The sequence below is a fragment of the Otolemur garnettii genome, unplaced genomic scaffold (assembly GCF_000181295.1).
Source record: "Otolemur garnettii isolate 467f Iridium unplaced genomic scaffold, OtoGar3 scaffold00181, whole genome shotgun sequence".
Classification (NCBI taxonomy): Eukaryota; Metazoa; Chordata; class Mammalia; order Primates; family Galagidae; genus Otolemur; species Otolemur garnettii.
The window spans coordinates 451779-477057 of NW_003852576.1; the positions used below are offsets into that span (position 1 = coordinate 451779).

At 41.3% G+C, this 25279-nt stretch overlaps 1 protein-coding gene across 2 annotated transcripts in view; it reads right to left on the reverse strand.

The window, feature by feature from the left end:
• Window positions 1–25279, reverse strand: part of RFC1 (replication factor C subunit 1) — an 83582-nt gene that overhangs the window by 7343 nt on the left and 50960 nt on the right. For both annotated transcript variants that reach the window (XM_003800682.3, XM_023507420.1), the window contains 15 exons: window positions 23477–23564; window positions 22143–22426; window positions 18662–18769; window positions 17078–17257; window positions 15277–15381; window positions 11768–12155; window positions 9461–9573; window positions 7997–8111; window positions 5794–5885; window positions 4631–4768; window positions 4374–4469; window positions 4151–4249; window positions 2679–2833; window positions 2454–2571; window positions 863–1008 (listed from right to left, as the gene is read on the reverse strand). In XM_003800682.3, the coding sequence (XP_003800730.1) occupies window positions 863–1008; window positions 2454–2571; window positions 2679–2833; window positions 4151–4249; window positions 4374–4469; window positions 4631–4768; window positions 5794–5885; window positions 7997–8111; window positions 9461–9573; window positions 11768–12155; window positions 15277–15381; window positions 17078–17257; window positions 18662–18769; window positions 22143–22426; window positions 23477–23564 (2225 nt within the window). The remainder of the gene's footprint in view (window positions 1–862; window positions 1009–2453; window positions 2572–2678; window positions 2834–4150; window positions 4250–4373; window positions 4470–4630; window positions 4769–5793; window positions 5886–7996; window positions 8112–9460; window positions 9574–11767; window positions 12156–15276; window positions 15382–17077; window positions 17258–18661; window positions 18770–22142; window positions 22427–23476; window positions 23565–25279) is intronic.

The following is a 25279-nucleotide window of genomic DNA, read 5'->3' on the forward strand; positions in this document are numbered from 1 at the left end:
AAGACCAGGCTGAGCAAGAGGGAGACCTCATCTCTACTAAAAACAGAAAAATCAGCTGAACTTCAGGGCATGCACCTCTATCCACAGATACTCAGAAGCTGAGGCAAGGAGAGGCTCACTTGAGCCCAGGAGCTGGGGTTACGGTGAGCTCCAGTAATCACTGCACTCTGCCCCGGGTGAGAGAGTGAGACTGTCTCAAGAAAAAAAAAAGAATATCTTCTCCAGAGACCAAAAAGGGAATTAAGATTGCTCAAGTAGTTCTTCACAGCGTCACTCACTCATTATGTCCATGCACGTTTTCCAAGTTTCTAAATTTTAACAAAATTAGACAAAATATAAATATTTTTAAACTCCTCAAAACTTTTCCAAGCACATTAGTTGTCAATTACTTGAGTGGCTAACTCCTGTTACACGCCAAACTGTATTCTTCATCCCAAATGAGTATGTTGGTTATCAGTACAATAGGTAAAAAACTAGTTCATTTACTTAAATAGTTCGATTTTTTCTTGTTATGATTCTGAAGCTGAAGTTATTTCCACAAGTAATAGGCACAGTCATAATAACAAAAAATCATAGCACTATCTCAGATTTATATAGTCTTTAAAATTTATCCTAAAATTATGATATCTATCATCTGGCTTTATTCTCCAAAGTATCTTTCAAGAGGTAAGCCAACTGTTATACTTGACTACACATGATAAAAACCCAGGCCCATACAATATAAGGAACTTATTATCCAGGATCATTTATCTAGTGAGCAATAAAATCAAAACTAAAATCTTTTGACTCCTGCCACTCTTCCTGGCTAAAAGCTAAATATACCACACCAATAAAATGCCAGAAATGGAGCAAGACTACCCACTTGAGACTCATGTGCAATGCTAGGTCCTGAGTGATACGATCATGTTTGCCTGTAGACGAGTGCTTCCCCAGCCAGCTCGGAAAGCTGGGAAACTGGGTCATGTAGCCCCTCATCAACTCTCCAGGAAGAACACTGGCATAAATGGCCTGAAGGAAGAAAAAAAAAAAAATGAACTGCAGTCCAGAATTGATATTCAGTACAAAGTTACTCCCTTAGCAGCTGTTGATTTCCAAGCATTCTAGAAAATGAAGTAAGACTGTCCCAGGTACCCACTTTCAGGGCAGTCAGGTCCTTTCCCTGTCTCTGACCTGCTGGTGTGGAAAACTTCTCCCATAGAAGACAACAGATTGCAGGACACAGCTGGGTCCATACACACTATTTATGGCCCTCAGAGAGATCTTCATGCCAAGTCAGCCTCGTCAACCATCTGATCTCAATAGGCCAGTTACCTCATGAATGCCAATGTCACAGCAAAAATTGGCTTAAGAGGAATAGATGGTCTTCAATGTAAACAACCAATCGTAGTGAGGGATTAAAGAATGGGAAGTCTATATTCAAACCCAGGCCTGCTAAACAACAATGACCATTACAACAACAACAAAAAAAAATGGCCAGGCATTGTGGTGGGGACCTGTAGTCCCAGCTACTTGGGAGGCGGAGGTAAGAGAATCACTTAAGCCCAAGAGTTTGAGGTTGCTGTGAGCTGTAACGCCACCACACTCTACTGAGGGCAACGTAGTGAGGCTCTTTCTCAAAAAAAAAACCACTTTTAAAATATAAGAAAAAAGATTCTGTATCTCTACACTGAGTTTCTGATTTCTGATTTCAAACAATGTGTAAGGAAAAGAGAGGCACAGCCTCCTGCAAGTCCCCTGCTTATAACTCAGGCCAGTAATGTCTCCAGTAAGGAAGAAAATCAGAAGTCCTGCATCAGAGAGGCAGCTGCTCAGTTGCCCTGGCCGCATGTCTTCAAGGAGGAGCTACTTAGTGACCACCTGAGATCCAAGAACCACCCCTGCCCACAAAACAAGGATTCTTAAAGTAAAATACAGCAGGCTTGGCACCTGTGGCTCAAGTGGCTAAGGTGCCAGCCACATACACCTAAGGTGGGCAGGTTCGAATCCAGCCTAGGCCTGCCAAAACAATGACGGCTGCAACCAAAAAATAGCCACATGTTGTGGCTGGCGCCTGTGGTCCCAGCCACTTGGGAAGCTGAGGCAGGAGACTCGCTTGAGCCCAGGAGTTGGAGGTTGCTGTGAGCTGTGATGCCATAGCACTCTACCCAGGAGAATAGCTTGAAGCTCTGTCTCAAAAAAAAAAAAAAAAGTAAAATACAGCAAATGAATCTTTGGATTCACTTACAACCAAAATCTAACCTTCCAATTGCCATGTGTCCATTTACATAAAAACATTTTTAAAACACTGAAAATAAGTCCAGGTCACACAGTAGAGACTACAGAGTATTTCAGTCAGTTAACAGACTGGATTTTTGCTACAAAAGTCATACTGTTTACCTGGTATTTCAAATGATCACAGGCACTAAAAGCTATTTTGTCCTCTTTAACTAAAGCAGAGTCTGCACTTTCATTACCTGTGTGGGCAAAAGACTCCAGTTTTGCTTACTCCGGATCTGACTGTCCACTAAGTCACCATCACATATGCTATCTGCTGCTCGGCTTAAAAGCATCAAGTGCTTTTTCATGTCACCCCTGCAGGAAAGAACCAGTCTGAATTACACTCTCCACAACCCAGGTATTTGACCTCCGCAGCACTGGGAGGGTACTAGCCCTACCCCATACTAGCTCTGAACACTCACCCTGCAGCTACAGGCTTCACATGTAGGTAGTTCTCCTGGACGAACAGGGGTGCTATTGAATAATCATGAAAAAAGAGATCTGACTTATCCATAAGTGACATATGAGCAGTGTCCTCTCCAGCCGCAAACACTTTCCGGGCAACATCGAATGGGCCCTAAAAAGAGGGAGGACACACACATTAGAATGAACAAAATCCAAAACACTACCAACCAGATGCTGGCTAGGACGTGGAGTAATGGGAACTCTCATCATGACTGTCAGGAATGCAAAATGGTATAGACACTTTAGAAGACAGCTAAACAGTTTCTTACAAAACCAAACATACTCTTACTACATGATTCAGTGATTATACTCCTCCTTAATTTACCAAAATGACAGCTGTCCACCCAAAAACCTGCAAACAGATGTTTATAGCAGCTTTACTCATAATTGCAAAAAGTTGGAAACAACCAAGATGTTCTTCAGTATTTGAATGGACAAAAAACTATGGCACATCCAGACAATCTAATAGTATTAAATAATTGAAAGTAATGAGCTGTCGGGTCATGAAAAGACATGGAGCAACCTCAATTGCCTATGACTAGGTGAACGAAGCCAATCTGAAGAGGCTACATGTTGATGGTTCCAACTGCAGGATACCCTGGAAAAGGCAAAACTACAGAAACAATAAAATGATCAGTGACGGCCAGGGGTTAACCAAGAGGGAGGAATGAAGAGACAGAGCACACAGGACTTGCACAGCAAGTAAACTACTCTGTACGATACCGTAACGGCAGGGACGTGTCACTGTACATGTGTTAAACACCAGGGAAGGTACACTGCCAGGAGTACAGGCTCCTGTGAACTGTGGACTCTGGGTGAGCCTGTGTTTGTGCAGGTTTACTGACTATAAAAGACGTGCCTCTGAGGTGAGGGATCTTGACAGCAAGAGAGGCAGTGCACACTGGGGCGGGGAGAGGTCCTTGGGAACTCTATCTTCCACTCAATTTTGCTAGGAACCTAAAACTGCTCTAAAATATAAACTATATTAATTTTTTTTAATCTGCTTAATCATTACTCACGTAATAAATTCTAACTAGTGACTAGGTAAAATGGAACACAGAGGTAACTGACATAGACCTCTAGTTTGGGAGAGGTTATTAAACTAAAAGATCTGAAATAGTATTAAGAGTGCAGAACCATTTAAAATACAAAGCCATTATGTCAGAAACTCTGGAAAAGCCATTTTATACAGCTAAAGCATGAGTATGAATTAAAATTTACCCCATTCTCAAAATGCATAATACACATCAACACCTTTGAGGAGAAATTCATATCAAATAGAAATACTTCCAACAGCAGTCTATAGCTCTTATTATAAACATCCATGAGCGCTATAGGTATATCAAAGAACTACAATAACTATATGTATTAATACCTGCAAAACAAGAAGCATTTTGGTTTGAGAAAGTAACTAAGAAATTTATCTTACCAGTTTGATATCCTTTTTGGCTCTATGAGAATCAGCCTTGGCCTGGTCATAGGTCAACGCCTTATTTCCTGCACACCACATACTCAGATTATGTAAAACCTAAAAGAATCACAAATAAGACAAAGTCAGGATGGAAAATACTGCTATTCCCCCACTCCCTGCAAGGCTGAAGACGCTAACTAAACAGAATCCACAACTGTCACAGAATATATATTTATTTTACCTGTCTGATATCTTGATTGGCTCCCAAAATTATTTCATTCATAGCTGGAGGGGGAATCTTTAAACCCTCTTTGAATGCAATAGACATCATAGCACCCTGAAATTAACAAGGGGAAGAATCTTCAATATTTTTTAAAAAACTCAATCAGATATTTTAAAAATATTTGTTAGGTACTTTTAAAAACTGACCCTTAAATACACAGGGCGGTGTGATGGGAAAATAATCCCATTCATAGTAAACAATCCCATTCATCGTACCTTAATCTGTTCAACCCGAGGTCTTTGAAAACGAAGATCAAAACAATAATGAACCAAAGAGCGGATCTTAGGATGATTTCTATCATTGCACATACATATAATGGGGATCTTAGTATGTTTTATGAGGCCAATTAATTCCTAGAAGGCAAATTTGCAACACAAAAATAATTATTTAAAAAATCACAATATTCTTACACAACTGTAAGAGGGACTATACCTAACAAATGCAATCAGTGTGACCTGGTTTCTTGTACCCTCAACGAATCACCAACAATAAAAAAATAAATAAGTAAAAACAACAAATACTGGCTCGGCACCTGTGGCTCAAGCGGCTAAGACGCCAGCCACATACACCTAAGGTGGCGGGTTCGAATGTAGCCCGGGCCTGCCAAACAACAATGACAGCTGCAACCAAAATATAGCCAGGCATTGTGGCGGGCACCTGTGGTCCCAGCTACTTGGGAGGCTGAGGCAGGAGACTCGCTTGAGCCTAGGAGTTGGAGGTTGCTGTGAGCTGTGATGCCCCAGAGGGACAGCTTGAGGCTCTGTCTCAAAAAATAAATAAATAAATAACAAATACCACACGTTGTATTTTAGGTTTCAAAGCCCTTCTGAGCTATTTTCAATTTTAGAAGAACTATAAGCTAAAGAAACTGTGGGCTGCCTCCGTGCCCATAGCTCAGTGGTTATGGCACCAGCCAGACACACCAGGGCTGGCTGGTTTGAACCCAGCCAGGGCCAGCTAAACAACAATGACAACTGCAACAAAAAATAGCCAGGTGTTGTGGTGGGCACCTGTGGTCCCAGCTACTTAGGAAGCTGAGGCAAGAGAATTGCTTAAGCCCAAAAGTCAAAGGTTGCTGTGAGCTGTGATGCCATGGCACTCTGAGGGCGACACAGTGAGACTCTGTCTCAAAAAAACAAACAAACAAACTGTGGACTATTTTTGCTATTTAAAAAAAAAAAAATTCCCAAGCAACAAAAAAAATTCCCAAGCAACAGAACACTTGGATACTACTAAAAGGTAAAAAAAAAAAAAAAAACTTCCTCAAAAGTTTCATTTATTAATTGCCATACATATCAGCATATGATAATTAAATGGTGTAAAAATGTAAAATCCATGGTAAAACTGCAAAACTAAGCCCCCCCCCCTCGCTGCGTACCTGAATCCCTCCCCTGTCCTCACTGCCTGCCATGCCGTCCACCTCGTCCATGAGGAGGGCGTGCTTCATGCTTCCTGAAGAGGCTGCTCCACCTGTCCCAGGTCGGGGGTAAGGGGATGGGACAAAAGCAAAATAATTGTTCAAAAACCTGCTTTGTAAAAAATTACATATAAAGCATAGTAAACTTCAAAAGCCTCACACAAGTATGCAGAGAAAAAGAATTCTCCCTCCCACTCCTTCCCTGGCACACCCAGCTTCCCTTCTCAGAGGCAAACAGCAGTCTCTCAGGCATCCTTTAAGAGATACATACCAAAAACAAGTGTATATACAAATACACCATGATATATATATATACACACCCACACCCACAAATTTTTGTTGTTGTTGCAATTTGGCCGGGGCCAGGTTTGAACCTGCCACCCTCAGTATATGGGGCCAGTGCCCTACTCACTCAGCTACAAGAGCTGCCCCATTTGATATATTTTGATGATTTGATATAGTTTAGTCATTAGATATATTTTGATGATTTGTTCTTTATCTATACACATGGAACACTTTAAGGCAATTCAATATTCTATTTTATACATGTGTCATAATTTATTTAATCACTACTAATGAAATTAGAATGCATCTAAGCTTCGGCTTATAAGTCATACTAAATGAGTATCTTTTTATATAGATGTCTATACACAGAGAGTATCAAAAAAAGTATACATATCTTAAGCAAAGAAAAAATTATATTAAGGCTCAGCGCCCGTAGCACAGTGGTTATAGTACCAGCCACATACACCAAGGCTGCTGGGTTCGAACCCAGCCCGGGCATGCTAAACAATGACAACTACAACCAAAAACAGCCGGGCATTAGTGGTGGGCGTCTATAGTCCCAGCTACTTGGGAGGCTGAGGCAAGAGAATCACTTAAGCCCAAGAGTTTGAGGTTGCTGTGAGCTGTGACTCCACGGCAGTCTACCAAGGGCGACATAGTGAGACTCTGTCTCAAAAAAAAAAAGAAAAACTATATTAAATTTGTAATACTCAAGTCATGTTTGACTTCTGCAATTACAAGAGGTGCTTAACGTGACTTTTATTCATGTTTTGTTATTGGCATATATTATTACAATTTTAATACAAGCTTTTCCTTTTGTAAAGTATGTATACATTTTTGGAACCCTCTGTTTATATGTCATTTTACACATATACAAGTAGAATGACAGCTAAATTCCAGGCATTGGACCTCTGACTTAAAAAATAGGATAAACTCTGAGCAATCCTGCCAGACTGTTCTCCAGAGTTGTATCAACTTACATTCTTATACCAGCCACATATAAGAGTAACAATTCCTGAGCAGCTACTTTTGAACAAAGATTTTCTCTCACAGAAAGCACTAAGAATTCAGGTGACAAAACAACGCATCATAAATTCTAAGTAGCCACTGTGCAGCCCTGACTTTGGGCATCTTGTTTTCCCGTGAGCCCTGGCCCGCGAGCTCCGGCCTGCAGCACTGGGCACTCTCCCTGCGGCGCCTTCTTAACCCTCCACTACCTGTTCCTGGCGCGGCCTCTAGGTTGTCCCTGACTACCCCCAAATCGTTTCCGTTCTCATTCTTTGAGGCCTGTCAAACAACATCATCCTTTTACTCCACTGTCTCAAACACAATTAGTTCTTTCTCCACAGCTTTATTACCTCACCCATCACACTATATTACAGTCGTTTGTCTTCCTTTCCTCTTTACAAGATTCACCTGTGAATCCTCTACAATCATATACAGAGTACATGAATATGCACATTTATACACTTTTATTACATTCTCAGAAACCTCTAAGACCTTAAAAAAAAAAAAAGTACTGCCCTTCTGAGCAACACAAACCCTTTCTTACTCTGTGTCAGCCCCAGGATTCAGCAGGATGCTTGGCACGTGGTAGTGTTCAAAACTGGCTACACTGGTTATTAAAGGTTGAAATTAACTTACTTTTCTTACACAACAACAAAAAACAGTTCAAAAAGCCACATACGGGTTCGTATCCCCAGCCCGGGCCCGCCAAACAACAATGATGGCTGCAATCAAAAAATGGCTAGGCATTGCTGCGGGCGCCTGTGGTCCCAGCTACCTGGGAGGCTGAGGCAGGAGACTCTCTTGAGCCCAGGAGTTGGAGGTTGCTATGAGCATGATGCCACAGCACTCTACCCAGAGTGAAGCCACATACCTGAATAAAAGCCTTTGATGCTGGTATTGTCCAGTGATTCGGCAACAACTGCCTTCAAAGTGTTCTTACTCCGAGTATCACTTGCATTCAGTTCCACGTAGGTGTATCCCAATTCCTAATCAAAATATTGGAAACCATTACTAGTGCAATAAAAATCAATCCTCCTCCCCAAAAAAAGGCCAGTTAAGAAAGAGGGTCTCTCTCCCCTGACTGCAGGGGGAAAGGGGGAGAAGCGGGTAAAAAGTCACATAAAGGACGTATAAGGGATGATACTGACGGACAGTGAGATTAAGCTGTAACACACCTCCCGATATTAACATTTTTAGACAATCATATACACACATAAACATGTAAGTTTTGGTCTTAAAAACCTCAGCTGGTAAATCAGCAATCTGGAAGAGTATGTTTAAACAAGTAATTTTACTAAGTTTACTTCCTAAAGCCCTGAAAAGAATTAAATATAATCAACCCAAGATCTCACATCAGATACAGCATTAATCTATAGTTATTATAAGATACCTAAAGGTAATTCTCTTCGAGATGAATTAGAAAGTTAAATCATTCTTTGTCAAACTATCCCCAATGAAGAATTTTCCTCTCAAATCAGGAAAGTTCAAATTATTCTGACTCACTTTTCAAAACTGATCAGCTTATAAAATGCCTTAATTCAATTCCCAAAAAACAAATGACAATAGGAAAAAACATCACGTTCACAATTTTAGGGACTAGGAAAACAGTATTCTTTTTTTGTTTTTCTTTAATGTTTATAAATACAGTGAAAAACAGCTAAGCATTTATATTCCAATGTCATTTGCTGGTCCACACAAGAAAGACCAAATGCAGTTACAAGCTTGTGTGGTAAAGCAATCAAGTTCTAACCCCTTATTTCACCACTCTGATGCCAACACCTGAACTCTGATTTGCTCTAGTACAGTTTCTCAACCTTCCTAATGCCACGACCTTTTATACAGCTCCTCATGTTGTAGCGCCCCCACCACTGCTCTACTGGTTAGGAAAATCAAGTCTTCTCACTGTCTGAGACTCAGCAGCGAAGAGACAATCAGACAAGCAGAACCCTGACACAGACTGGCTGAGTTTAAACTATGCCATCACCCTCCTCATCCTTTTTCATACTAAAGTACAAATATTGAGAACACAGAATTATTACAAAGGTATATAAGATATCCATCTATACCTTTCAGGATCTATAATATGTATTTGTCATCTATAAGATAATGTACCCAAGTGTAAACCTTACTTATTATTATAATTGCCAATATTCTAAAAGAATGAAAAAGACAAATATCACCAGGACCAAAGCAAATTCTAAAAGTTTGATTTTAGAAAATTATACACAATAGATTTATACATACCCACACAGGGACTCACACACACACACACGTGTCTCCTACACATGACCATTCCGAGGTTACCTTTCCAACCACACTGTGACAGAGAACCCACCTGGCACACCAGAGAAGCTGTGGTGGTTTTGCCAACACCGGGGGGCCCTGAGAGTAATGCAGCTTTAAAGCCAGAGCCGTCATCTTTGCCAGCGAATTTACCAAACTTTGTTGCTAGGAAAAAAGAAGTTCCAGAGGGTTAACCCTCATCACCTAAAAGAAATTCAGGAATGGCAGGAAGAGTCGGGCATAAACTTCACAGAGAGCAGTCCTCCTATTAAGTTCTAAATTTGCAGAATATTTTTACAGGGCATAAACAGTTTCAGAGCATTTAGTGAAATTCTACTCCCTACCTCACCTCTACCCCAAATAAGAAGCTAAAACTAATTCACCTTAAAATCTGTGTTATTGTAATTTTATGAGTTTCCTTTCCTAAAATGCAGGGGAGCAGCTAACTCCAACAACCCTAACTCCACCGCCCGCTGCGAGTACTTCAGAAATGACTTAACCCCTCTGTGCCTGTCTTCTCCTTTGTAAAATGAGAACAACAGTCGAGTAGCTGTGGGGACGCTGTGAAGACAGAAGGGCAGAGCACAGAGCCTGACGCGCCTCAACAAACATTAGCAAGTACAATCGGACTGCCTGAGCTCACAGGTGGAGACCAGCCTGAGTAAGAGCGAGACCCTGCCTCTTAAAAATAGCCGGGCGTTGTGGTGGGCGCCTGTAGTCCCAGCTACTCGGGAAGCTGAGGCAAGAGGATCACTTGAGCCTAAGTGTTTGAGGTTGCTGAGAGCTATGATGCCAGGGCATTACACCAAAGGTGACAAAGTGAGACTCTGTCTCAAAAAAAAAAAAAAAAGTACAATCAAGCTACATGGTCACAAAAGGAAATAAGAAATTGAAGCTGCTATGTCTGCAACTGCCTCGCACCACTGAACCTAGAATACACTTCTCCCTCCACCCGGGAACATAAATCATGCTCAATCATTATAATACTGAGAGATACATAGTTAAACCTCTTGCCAAGACGGACCTGAAGCCTTAAAACAAGTCTTTCCAAGTCTGGACAACACAATGAGACCAGTCTCTACAAAAATATAAAAAAAAATAGCCAGGCATGGTGGTGGCACATGTCTGTAATCCCAACTACTTGGGAGGGAGGGAGGAAATCAGTTGGGCCCAGGAGTTCCAGGCTGCAGTGAGCTATGAGGATGCCACACTCCAGCTGAGGCAACAGAGCAGAAAACCTATCTCTACAAAAGAGAAAAAGAAGTGTTTGGGGTTTTTTATATTTTAAAAAGTCTTCTCCAGGTACATGAAACAGTTGTCCATCTTTTAAGGAAGATTTTAACTGGTTTCAGAAAGAGAAAAACATTTAAATCTAACCTATGTCATCACAATTATATGACCTAACTAATATAAATAAACCCGCATCATTGGCAATGTCTAACAACCACCTGTGTATTCCTAACCCAGTTACACTCCAAGGGCTCCCCATGATGCTCACTACATCTTCCCTTCTTATTTGTTATCCGTTATCCCCCAGGGCTACAGACGAAGAGTAAGAAAACTGTAACAGCCTGGAGGCCATAGCTCAGTGGCTAGAGGGATGGCCCCGCACACCAGGGGCAGTGGGTTCAAACCTTGCCTGAAGCAGAGGTCTGGTGGGCTGCAAGACTGCCTGCTCCATGCCCGTGCCAGCTCTTCACATGCACCCTCCCCACCGGCACCCTGCACGCTCCCAGTGGTCCTGCTCTCTCTTGTCTTCAGGCCTTGTGACCCTTTGCCTGGCTACTTTCTACTTGGTTTCCATCTTTCCTCCACGGACAGGAACACACATCCACCACACACCTCCACCCCTGCAGCCCCCCCTCTACCTGCCCCTACACCAGAACCATACTTTTTTTTTTTCTTTTTGTGACACAGTCTCACTTTGTTACCCTCAGTAGAGTGCTGTTGCATCATAGCTCACAGCAACTTCAAACTCTTGGGCTCAAGCGATCTTCTTGCTTCAATTTTTCTATTTTTAGTAGAGACAGGATCTCACTCTTGCTCAGCCTGGTCTCGAACTCCTGAACTCAAGCAATCCACCTGCCTCGACCTCCCAGAGTGCTAAGATTATAGGCATGAGCCACTGTCCCCAGCCTAGAACAATATATATTAATAGTTGCTTCAGATATGGCCTATGAGCTCCCAAGGACAACAGCACTACCAGGGCCTACAACAGCACCTGGGCTCAGACCGAGCTCTCGATAAATGCTTGCAGATGAGTGAATGGACTGACCCTTACCCGTTCTCACATAATTGCAATCAAGCAATTACATGTTAAAAAACACACACATAAAAACAGGTGAAGTTATGAAATTACCATGTTTCTTGTCTTCTGAGGAACTCTCATGCCAGTTTCGAAGCCAGCGTAGGAGTTTGTTGGCACAGCTCTGGTCGCCTTGCTGTCCAATGATGGTCTTAAGGGAGGTTGGCTTGTATTTATCCACCCAGAGCAAATTTTCCACCTTGTTTTCACTGCTGTCATCAGCCAAGTTCCTAGCCTTCAGCCCCTCGGCCACCTGCTCCATGAAGTCCAGGCCTCTCCTGAACTCACTCATTTCCTTTGGTACTGGCTTTACCGAAATGTCCCTTTTCGGCGTCAGCTTCTTCTTTTTAGATTCTGATTCCCTTTTAGTTGGACTAATTTTTCTTTTTCCTTGTTCATTTTTTTGGGGTGTTTTCTCCAATTTGGACTTTTCTTTCTTCATCTTAAAAAGTAGTAAAGTGAGGGGGAAAGAAACCCAGTGAGTCATACACAATTTCCATCCTAACCTGCTACCCCTTCAAACTCTTCAGCTCAAGCGATTCTCTTGCATCAGCCTCCTGAGTAGCTGGGACTACAGGCACCCACAACACTCGGCTATTTAGAAATGGGGTCTTGCTCTTGCTCAAGTTGGTCTCAAACTCGTGAGCTCAGGCAATCTACCCCCTCTGCCTCCAAGAGTGCTAGGATTACAAGTATGAGCCCATTGTGCCTGGCATTATATTTTTTATATATGTATAAAATTATAGCCAAAAGATTATAACCCCCAATGCCCATCACCTGAAGAATGGCTAACCAAAATTAGACACAGCCATGCAAAGGAGTGTTATTCACCCGTAACAGAAAGTGAGGCACGGATACACACTACAACAGAGATGAACCTTGAAACTATTTCCAAAGGGAAAGGACACAAAAGGCTACAAATGAGTGTTGTATGACTCCACTGTATGAAATGTCCACAGAGACAAATCCGTAGCAACAGAAGCTAAAGCCAGGGGTGGGTAGGATGAGTGACTACAAGTGGATATAGAGTTTCTTTTAGGGGTGACAAAAATGTTCTGGCATGAGACGGTGGTGATGGTTGCTCACTCTTGTTAATGTACTAAATATACTTTAAAATGATGAAAAATAGCTGGGCGTTGTGGCAGGTGCCTGTAGTCTCAAGCTACTTGGGAGGCTGAGATAAAAGAATCGCTTAAGCCAAAAGTTTAAAGTTGCTGTGAGCCGTGATGCCACAGCACTCTATCAAAGGAGATACAGAAAAAAAAAGTGCCTCAAATGGGCACAGTGGCTCACTCCTATAATCCTGGCACTACGGGTGAATTGCTTGAGCTCAAGAGTTCAAGCCCAGCCTTAACAAGAGTGAGATGCTGGCTTTGCGCCTACAACTCAAGCAGCTAGGGCGCCAGCCACATACACCGGAGCTGACGGGTTCAAATCCAGCCCAGACCCACCAAACAACAACAACTACAATCAAAAATTAGCCCAGCATTGGGTGCCTGTAGTACCAGCTACTTGGGAGACTAAGGCAAGAGAATCGCTTAAGCCCAAGAGTTTGAGGTTGCTGTGAGCTGTGACGCCATGGCACTCTACCCAGGGCAACAGCCTGAGACTCTATCTCCCAAAAAAAAAAAAAAAGAGATGCATCTCATTTTAAATAAATAAATAGAGTCTGAGTGCTTATCTGCCATTGGATGCTAAAAGTTTTAGAAGAAGGTTTGCAGAGTAAAAGGGTATAGTTATCAACTACAAAGGGGAAAACAGTCACTTCACTAGAAGAAATCCAGAACACACTGACATCTGCATAACTGACATGATGCACTGGGAAGGACACACCATCACTTCTCTGGTACAAAAATGCATAATCTCAATCTAATCATGAAAAAAAGATCACAGACCCAAATAGAGACATTCTACAAAACTGGTACTGATCAAGAGTATCAGGGTCATAAGACACCAAGGAAAGACTGAACGACAATCACAGACGGGCAGCCTAAGAAGACACCACTAAATGCAGTGTGCGATCACAGAACGGAGAAAGGATGGGAAAATGTCAAGTTCAATGACATGGATGGTTTAACAGTAGTACAGTATCCTCTGGGAGGCCGAGGCAGGTGGATTGCCTGAGCGCCGGAGCTCATGACCAGCCTAAGAGCAAGACCCTGTCTCTATTGAAAAAAAAAAAAAAAAAGGAACAATATAGTAATCAATGTTAATTTTCTGGGTTTTATAACTATGCTGTGGTATGTAATCCAAATCATGCCCTAGGATTTTTCTAACAGGAATAAACTGATAGGACCATATTGCCACTAGTATGACAGAGCTGGGGACATTAATTTGGGGATGCTGGCACCCCTTTGCCCTACATGTAGAAAAGGCTGGTACATAGTAAAAGGTGGCTAAAGTTAGGAGAAATGGAAAGACAAGCACTGAAAAAATCCTCAAAGCACTGCAGTCTCCGAATCCCATCGTTCCAGACCAGTCCACCCTGCCCATAGTTCAGTTCTGTGAGCCATCATTTTTCCTTCTTTGCTAAAGTTAATTAATATAGGACAGTTTTCTGTCACAACTGAAGAAGTCCTCATATAGTTCTAACTGGAATGAACATACCATGCTGATATCTATTAACATATCCTTTAAGGAACTCTTAAGCAGTATCTTTTGCATGAAGTCAACATAAGAATATGAAAAATAGACGGGCCTGGTAGCTACCGCCTATAATCACAGTACTTTGGGAGGCTGAGCTAGGAGAATTGCTTGAGGCCAGGATGTAAGACCAGCCTCAGCAAAAAATAGAAAAATCAGCCGAACAAGCTGGCAGGCCCTGTAGTCCAGCTACTTGAGAGGCTGAGGCAGAAGCATCACTAGAGCCCAGGAGTATGAGGCTGCTGTAGCTATGACGACACTGCTGCACTCTAGCCCAGGGAACTGAAAGAATCCCGTCTTAAGGGGCGGGGGGCATATGAGAAATAAAGAAAGTCTAATAAGTTGATATGTTTATGTAGTTCACTGTCCTCCCTCTCTCTTTCCTCATACTCCTTTGCAAAAGGTAAGGAAATACACTAGAGTAGACGTCCTGAAACAGAGTCCTTTAGCTCACAAGGCAGACAGACAGACTGCAGTAAGGAGGGAGCTTTATCTCTCTGCCAATAGGCATATATCCACCCTAGCAACTGTTTCATGAAATAAACAATTTTTTAATGAAATAAAACAGTTACTAGATACCAATTTAAATAAATCAAGTTGTTATTATTATTTTAAAAGATAGGGTCTTGCTCTATCACCCCAATCTGGAATGCAGATCATAGCTCACTTCGACCGCATACTTCCAGGCTCAAGGAATATTCTTGGGTCAGGCTCTCAAGTAGCTAGGACTACGAAAGGGCATGCCACCACACCCAGATAAGTTTTTTAAAGTTCTTGGAGAGACAAGATCTGGTTCATCACCCAGGCTGGTCTTGAACTCCTGACCTCAAGCAATCCTCTTGTGTTTTGGCCCCCCACAGTGCTAGGATTCTAGGTGTGGACCACCGCTTCTGACCTCAATCAAGGCATTTTACACGAACCTCAGCTTCAAATGCTGTTTCATACTTGGACTTCTTGCCTGGCATAGTTCGGATCAGATTCAGTAGGCCATCTTCATCAATAATTTTTGTCCCCAAGGCTGCTGCCTGTTGATTAAAAGTATAAATCATCAAAACTGCATCCTAACAATTCCTTTCTGTGAAAAACAAAAACATGATTCTAGGGACTATTAGTAGGTGAAAAATGACATTTGTAAGTTAGATAAATAGCACTGGAATACACAGTCATTGAAAAAGCACCATTAAAAAGAACATGGGCGGCACCTGTGGCTCAGTGATTAGGGCACTGGCCTCACATACCAAGGGTGGCGGGTTCAAACCCAACCCTGGCCAAACTGCAACAAAAAGATAGCCAGGCACTGGGGCAGGTGCCTGTAGTCCCAGCTACTCAGGAGGCTGAGGCAAGAGAACAGCCTAAGCCCAGGAGTTGGAGGTTGCTGTAAGCTATGATACCACAGCACTTTACCCAGGGTGACAGAGAGACACTCTGAAGAACTCTGTAAGAGATACACTCCCTAAGAGTGGCAAAGTGTGACATTACTAATTTTGCAGATTGTTTTACCTTTCCTTCCCCTAGAAAAAGGCAAACCACTAGTCCCTAAGTCCAGCTTCTACACTCTCTCCCATGTTTGACTCATACAGCAGGCATTACCCACCCGCTTCTTCCTGGAACCAGAACTCCAATGTGTCCACCTACAAGGAATGGGCTATGACTGGTCTAAGGTGATCAGAGAAGTCCTGATCCTCCCCAACCTCCCTTACAGCTCCAAATGGCCATCTGACAGCTCTAGCCAATGAGACTTAAATAGAATTCTACACAAGGTATTTCTGAGAGAACTCCCGTCAGGCCAGTCACAACTATTATGACATCTGCCCCTGCTCCCTCTTCCTGCCTTGAAAGCCTAGAACTGCAGCTGCCTTGCAAGTTGACAAAAGCTAACACAGTAGGGACAACAGAGGCAGGGGACAGCCAGCCTCGTTCCACAGCCGATGAACCATCCCAGGAACTGCCTACCTCCAGAATTCTTGTTTGGTGAAGAAAATAAGCAGATGTTTGCTTAAACCACTCTTAGCTAGGTCTTCTGTTACCTGGAGCTAAACGTAATCCTAACCACCAGACCTCTGACTCTTCCCTTAAGAGCTTCCACCAAAAAATATAACATATACAGGAATACCTGGGTCTGGAAAAATAGAAAACTGCATTTGTCTCTCTCTTAAAAAAAAAAAAAAAAGATATAAACTAGAGTACCCTAAGGAAGTCAAATGAACAGGAACTGTGCCTTTAACCAGAAAACCAAAATCCTGGAGCTAAAACCAATAAGACTACTGTGGAGAAGAAATAACACAAGAAATTGCTTTTCTGTTTTTTTTTTTTAAACTGTGTAAAGGGCAATGGTACAAACAGTCCCATCAAGAGTGTGCACAGCAAGCAGGCTGCGCCACTGTGGTGAGAACACACAGGGGAGCAAAAAACCAACAAAACATGAAAAAAAGAGAGCCCAGCAGTCCCACTTTGTCACTCTTGGGCTGCCCGCCGTCCCGGCCCATGACCAGGTAGCTGGTTTCACAGCAGTTCCACCTTGTCACTCTTGGGCCGCCCGCTGTCCCAGCCCATGACCAGGTAGCTGGTTTCACAGCAGTACCCACCTTGTCACTCTTGGGCCGCCCGCCGTCCCGGCCCATGACAAGGTAGCTGGTTTCACAGCAGTACCCACCTTGTCACTCTTGGACTGCCCGCTGTCCTGGCCCATGACAAGGTAGCTGGTTTCACAGCAGTACCCACCTTGTCACTCTTGGACTGCCCACTGTCCCGGCCCATGACAAGGTAGCTGGTTTTCTTGCTGACGTTTCCTGTTACTTTCCCCCCATAACGTTCAATGAGAGACTTGGCTTCATCTCGTTCAATGGACTCCAGCACGCCTGTGATTACAAAGATGAGGCCTTCCAAGCAATTTTCAGCTCCCTAAAAAACAAAATGTTCAAGCAGAGAGGAAATTGTATGGTAGTTTTCCAAAGAAATATTTGGCATCAAAATCATAGAAAATTGATTTTTCCCATTTGACATCATAAATAACCTCAGCATGGAAAGTTTGCTGGAAAGTTATGACAAATAAGCAGAACCTGAGATTAAATCCTAAGAAATTCTTATGTAGCTAACATTTAATAAACTTACAAAACAAGCAATGAAAAGCATACAGCCAATATTGTTAGCAAAGCTCACTAAATTTACCCCTTCATACTATTTTCCATAATGCCCTCTTTATATGTGAACTGCTAAACAATCAAATGTAATCCACCTACAGAAACTCATGCCATTGTTAAAAAGGGAGTTTTGATTCTAAGAGGCTTAACAAGTTTTAGCTCTTATCCTCCTCTCTGCTGAATACTTCTCTCTGCTGATAATAAATCTAGCAACCTGCTAGTAAATTAAAAGCAAGATCATATATCCCCCGATTAGAAACTACTCTGATAATATAAGAGATCCTAGCCACAAAGAGCTGAATGCAGATGTTCAATCTTAATCAGAATTACAGATAGAGACTTTTGTATTTTTTTCAGTGGCTCAATAAAATTATACAACTAAGAAAAATGAAAATAAAAATTATATATGATCCCTAGTTACTTATTACTCCTTGATTCAAGAACTGAAATCAACACAAACTTAAAATATGCTTGAAAAGAAACTAGACAAAATTCAAAACCTGGCTCAATACAAGTTCAATTCCTCACCATCAAAGTGAAGAAACTTTCTTAGGAAAACAAATAACTTTCATCTGCTTGAAAAGAAAAAGGTTTGACCAACATGCTCTTGAAGTCTCTTCAGGCCCTACAGTTCTAGAATTGAAATGATCTACTGCAGCACAGTGGTTACGGCGCCAGCCACATACACTGAAAGTGGTGGGTTTGAACCTGGTCCAGGCCAGCTAACCAATAATGACAACTGCAACAACAACAACAACAAAAAAAAAAAACAAAACAGACATTGTGGCAGACACCTATAGTCCCAGCTACTTGGGAGGTTGAAGCAAGAGAATCGCCTCACAGTTGGAGGTTGCTGTGAGCTGTGTGACTCTACCGAGGGCAATAAAGTGAGACTCTGTCTCTACAAAAAAAAAACTTAAAAAAAATGTTTTTTCTAGGTATCAAGCATTTATAGTGCAAATAAACATCCCTAATTCATGAAAATGGTGACTGGGGCTTTTCTGTTTTTCTTTTAAATTTTGCCCCAGTTGCAAGTCTCTCATGATATTACTAATTTCTAATTATTAATTCTCTGCTGCTCTAAGCACAGTGAACACACACTTCACACAGGGACCCCCACAGGGTGGAGGCCTTCACGGAGCGGCAGCCCTCTCAGTGCTCTTACCTTTGGTATTTCTTTGGAGCCCAAAGCTTTGGGACCTTCTCGATTTAAGTAACTTCGATAAGCTTGATAATTACTACGTTTCTTTTCAGCATCTTCAGGACTTACAGACTTTAGGGAGAGGGAAAAGGAAATTAAATATAGTCATACAAAATTCATGTAAAATTAAGACTACCTGTATAGAAAAAAACATTAAGTCACTTTTGTAGTTAGTCCTAAAATTAACAGTTTTAGCTATACAGGTACTCCCCAACTTACAAACATCTCTGCACCACACCTTCTCAGAACATTCTCCTCTCTCCAACGGCACATACCTCAGGAGAGATTAGGGGTAGAAGCCAGGTTGCCATCTCCAAGCAAACAAATGGAAAAGTGTTTTATTTAAGAATTCATGCTAGGCACAGTGGTTTATGCCTGTAATCCTAGCACTCTGAGAGGCTGAGGCAGGTAGATTGCCTGAGCTCATGGGTTTGAGGCCAGCCTGAGCCAGAGCAACACCCCATCTCTAAACATAGCCAGGCATTGTGGTGGGCACCTGTACTCCCAGCTACTTAGGAGGTGGAGGCAAGAGGATCACTGGAGCCCAAGAGTTCGAGGTTGCTGTGAGCTATGATGCCACAGCACTCTAGAGAGGGTGGCAAAAGTAAAACTCTGTCTCAAAAACAAAACAAAACAAAGAAATTCATGTGAATTTTTTTTTTTTTTGGAAACAGAGTCTCACTTTATTGCCCTTGGTAGGAGTGCCATGGCATCACAGCTCACAGCAACCTCCAACTCCTGGGCTTAGGCGATTCTCTTGCCTCAGCCTCCTGAGTAGCTGGGACTACAGGCGCCCACCACAACGCTCGGCTATTTTTTTTGTTGCAATGTGGTCAGGGCTGGGTTTGAACCCACCACCCTCGGTATATGGAGCCGGCGCCCTACCCACTTAGCCACAGGCACCACCCAATTCATGTGAATTTTAAATTCTATTCCATGATATATCTAAGTTTATTTGAACAGAAAAATGAATTTTCCCCTAAGTAAATCTTATCACCCAAAAATACATCCTAGGGTAATCCTATGGCCCTGCACACCCCTGCACTACCCTGTGTCACTAGGGAGACAGGCACTCCAGGCTGAGAATCAAAGGTTTTACATAAACAGCCAACTCAGAGAAGGCGCAAGCTTTACTCCAAAGAGCATTCTACATACCACCGTTTACCTTTCGATGTTTAATCTCTTCCCTTCTGTTTCTCCCAGGGGATTTTACACAAGTATATGTCAAAAAATCCTGGGAAAAATTTTCAAACTATGTATCCCTGGCCTACAAGTTTCTGATTCAGAGATATGGGGTATGGCCAGGAAAGGTGTATCTAGGTGAAAAAATAGTCTAGATGATTCTGACTTAGGAATCATTACAAGATGGTCTCTGTTATCTTTTCTACTTCCTATTTTACCCTATAACATTATTTTTAACTTGTAAGCTACCATACATCCCTTTGAGAAGAGATAAAATACTTCCTTATACATAAATAAACCAACAAAATAAGTAAGCTAGTTTGGTTATAAGTTAAATAAGCCACTGTGGACTGGGCCTAGAATCCAACCCTCCTTTTTAACGATCATTCTCAAACGTTAGTGTGCCTTAATATCATACCAAGAGCTGATTAAAATACAGCTGCCAGGACCACATGTCCTGGGAAACCATAACTTTAACAGGCTTTGCAAGAGAGTCTAATCCATAGGGACTGATTCATTTATAACATTAACTCTATGAAACCTGACTTATAAACAACTGACAAAGTAACTCTGAAGCATACCCATTTATGAAGTCTGAATTATTTGACTGAGACCAAATGAATTTATTAAATTTATTAAATTAACTGCTTAAGTTCTGAGTTATTTCTGTTCCAATTTTTAAAAATACAGTGAAGAGTAACAGTATCATTTAAAGACTTTTTCATAAAAACAGCCTTTATGAACTGAACATGTTTAGTGTGCAGGAAGAAAATGTCCCTCTGGCCTCTGCCTTGTCCTGGTCATGACAACGGGGCCTACTCGCTGTCTGTGGGAAAAATATCTTGCTCTTACTCTGTAAATCCATCTTTTTCAATGAACTCTGTTTCGTGCTTTCCTTAAAAAAAGAAAATAAGGAAAACATTCAGCCACCAGATAAGCATTTAGTGAAGAAAAATCTGAGACCAAAAAGTTAATTGCTCCTTTAAGCATATTTATGAGCAATGCCAACAAAAGCATTTTGAAATCATCACCCTTTCACTGTTCTGCATTAAAAAATAATGGTGATAAGCACTTAGAATTTACAAAAGCAGAATGCTGTCTATTTTAAGTGCCTAACAGGCATGAAGAAATAGGCTTCTCATTAGGAACCTAAAGTGGTTCCAAATCAGAGATTCAAAGAGGATATTAGTTTCTCAAATATATTTGAAAACGAAGAAAACTTTTGAAAAGCATTATTTCAGTTTTTCCTGTGAAAATGATTTTAGTATATCAACAATTAAGAACAAATCTAAATTATTTTAGTAATAACAGCTAAAACTTATATAGCACATATTAGGTCCCAGGCACTGTTCTAAGTGGTTTTACCTATTAACTCGTCAAGTACTATCATTATTCCTATTTTATAAATATGGGGAAGTAAGCGGAACAAGGTCATCCATCTCCTCAGTGGCAGGGCTAAGATTTAACAGTCATTCCAGCGTCAAGGGCTTGGAGGGACAATGCCATACTACTATTTTTATCTTCAGAGGACCTGAGTTCGAGGCTGGCCCTGCCTGCTCAGTGGCTGGGTGATCTTGGAACAGTTACTTGAATTTTTGTCATCTTTAAAAGTTGAATAATAAAAGTAAATATCTCACAGGGTTGTTGTGAAGATTACATGAATATCATATATAAAGTATGAGCATAATAGCTGATACACAGAAACAATAAACATTGGCCAATTTACCTATATTAGTAATCTATATTTCACAACAGCTTCTAAATAAGATAGTATCTCAGAAGTACTATAATGACTTATGGAGTTAGAACTAAAACCTAAAAACAAACTCAGATCAACACAGCCCCAAAATACAAACATTATATCCCTATCCACAGGAGATACATTCCCAGACACTCAGCAGATGCCTAAAACTACAGACTGTAAGCAATGAATAAGCCCCACATATACTTAGATATACCGTGTTTTTTCTATCTGATAGCTGAGCCAGCTACCAAGTGACTACCGGGCAGCATGTGTTATATAATGCGGATAAGCTGGAGAAAGGGATGAGTCACATCCAGGGCAGGACGAAGCAGGACAGGCAGAGATTTCATCATGCTACACAGAATGATGCACAATTTTAACCTTATTGTTTTCATTAATTATTGTTTTAACTTTCCAATTAATATTTCCAGACCACAGTTGATCATCAAGAACTGACACCTCAGAAGGCAAAACCACAGATAAGGGAGGCTACTATAATACTTCTTAGAAAGCTCCTACCTCTTTTTTGGCTGGAGAACTTTTGTTTTTCTTCGGAGTTTTTGTCTCTCCTTTCAATTCAATGGCATTTTCTTTTCTTTTTGAGGTTGCAGGCTCTGTTTCTTTATAAGAGCTCTCTTTTTTATTCATAAGTGCCTGCTTAGAACTGGCCTTTGGAGAAGAGGACTGTCCTGTCTTGGGAGTTGATGGCTTGGAATGTTGCTGAGTTTCTATTAAACTTTCACGTTTAGTTGGCGTCTTAGGACTGTGGCTCTTTCTTTCATCTGAAAATTGTTCTGTTCTGACTAGGAAAAAAGAAAAGATGATGATTGTTGTTTTGGAAAATGATATGCTGGCCAATATCAACTTTTTTTTTCATTTTTAAACTAAATAGACTTAGTAACACAGAATATCATATGCTAATTTCAAAACATCAATATTTTAATTCCTCAGCTTATACAGCATACTTATTTTTAAAAATTAAACATCTATATACTACCTCTTGGTATAACCAGTTGTAAACTGTATTTACAGATATGAACTTCATTTCAGAGATAATCTCTCAAATTTACAGAGAAAAGTTACTGACGGGAATGTCCCATAAAAATGCTATGTTTGAAATATAGCCTAAAGATCCAATATCCTAAGGTGTCAAGACCATATGTTTGCTGGGATGTCCAAGCTTTTTTTTTGCTCTGCCACACCTGGGAAGAATAGTAGTTGTGTTGGGTCACACAGTAAATACACAAACACTAACAAAAGCTGATAAGCAAAAAAAAAGGTCCCTGCATACTTTTCATGATATCGTACCCCACAGATGAAGAAGCAAAGTCCTCACAAAATCAGCATGTGGCCCATGGGCCACAGGCTGGACACTCTTGGATTATAGTAAATTATAAGCAGATTTACTTACAGGATCAAAACCATCTACATTAGCAGGGGGTCTGACATAAGGACCACTAAAGAATAAAACCTACAGTCAGCAGAAGAGCTCCAATGATCTAGCCAACTATGGGTCAACTCTAAGAAACATCTCTAATATGAAAAGCTCAAAACACCTACTTCTTAGTCTTCATATGTTGAAGTGTAAGTGATGCACTAGACTTGGAAATTAATAAGAAGCCCAAGGGCTGTTAACACATTTCTCACAACCACCTCAGAGCAGAGGGGCATTCTGCTTGCACTAGTTGTTACAGTATCCAAATAGCATTCAAAGTGCCTACTTAGAACATGCTCTGATAGTCCTATGAAACAATGTTACCTACAATACAATCATTAAATACAATGTTTAAACAAGGTTCTTATGAATTTTATTCTATAAAAACAAGGGCTTCATCTTTTTCTGCTAGTATTACCTTTATGAGGATATTTGTGTTTTTCTGCTTTACTTAAATTGGCTTGGACAGATGAAAATGTTCCTCCCTCTTCTGTTTCCTTTCGACCCTAAACAGATTTTAAAAGGGTCAATGTGACAAATCATAGAAAAACTATTTCCAAAGTCTTTTGTGAAAATCAATTAAAATTTTAAGTTTAAGGGTCACCTTCAAAACTAACAGAACACTGCAATAAACTGTCATTCACCCACAAAATTTCCAGAGGAAATGAAGCATGTTTTATTACTTCATTTCACAGGTGAAGAAACAAATAAAAGGGTATAAAAACACACTATAAAAATATCCCAGGTCATCCCAACCTGTGCATCTGGAAGAAGAAGCCTTATTTCTACTTCTTTCATCTCAATTTCAAATTGCTAGTATTAGACAGTTAAAAACTAAAATTTAAATTAAAAAGACTAAAAAGAAAACTAAAACTTGAAAGGAAAATAAAAGACTCAGCACTTGTTGCTCAGTGGTTAGGGCGCTGGCCACACACACTGGGCAGGCAGGTGTTTAGGCCTAAGGCCTGCTAAACAACAGAAACTACAACAAAAAAATAGCCACGGCACTCTACGGACGGCAACATAGTGAGACTCTGTCTCAATTTTTTTAAAAAAAGGAAAATGACAGCAGTTTTTCAAAAAAGAAAAAAAAATATCCATTCTCTTCACTGTTCCCTTAAAACTCTACTGTATAAAAGAAAAGATCACAAGTTGGGCTTTGTGACATAGTATTTTTTTTTCTGCAGTTTTTTTTGGCTGGGGCTGGGTTTGAATCTGCCACCTGCAGCACATGGGGCCAGCACCCTACTCCTTTGAGCCACAAGTGCCACTCAACATAGTGTATTTTTTAAATAATTATAATTTGAGTATCTTTAAATGGAAATGAGTTTTTCAAATGACAAAGTCCCCACCTCTCCCTGTCTTCTACCTACCTAACTGCCTGCTTAGTCATGTCTCTTAACAGTATTTAAGTTTACAACTCCCTGCTTTAAATGAAAGTAAAATTTACTAAAATAGATATTGGTTTGGTGACTCACATCTGTAATCCCAGCACTTTGAGAGGCTGAGGTGGGAGCATCACTGTAGGCCAGGAGTTTGAGATTAGCCTGGCCAACATAAGGAGACTCCATCTCCATAAAAAAACAATTTGAAAAATTAGCAGGTGGTGGCACCCGTAGACCAGTGGGTAGGGCACTGGACACATACACCAAGGCTGGTGGGTTCAAACCTGGCCTGGGCCACGTAAAACAACAATGACAACTGCAACAAAAAAAAATAGCCAGGTATTATGGCAGGCACCTGTAGTCCCAGCCATTCAGGAGGCTGAGGCAAGAGAACCACTTAAGCCCAAGAGTTTGAGGATGCTGTGAGCTGTGACACTACAGCCCTCTATGAGGGCAATAGCTTAAGACTCTGTTTCAAAAAAAGGAGGGGGGGTGGCACCTGTGGCTCAAAGGAGTAGGGCTCTGGCCCACTATACCAGAGGTGGTGGATTCAAACCCAGCCCCAGCCAAAAAAAACTGCAAAAAAAAAAAGGAAAATCAGCAGGGAGTAAAAGGAAAATCAGCAGGGAGTGATGACATGTGCCTCCAATCCTAGGTCACTGAGAAGCTGAAGCAGGACAGCTGCTTGATCCCAGGTGTTCCGAGTTAAACTGAGCTATGATCAAGCCACTGCACTCCAGAGCAAGACCCTGTCTCTAAAAAATAAAAGTCAGATAAGGGTGGTGCCTGTGGCTCAAAGGAGTAGGGCACCAGACTCATATGCCGGAAGTGGCGGG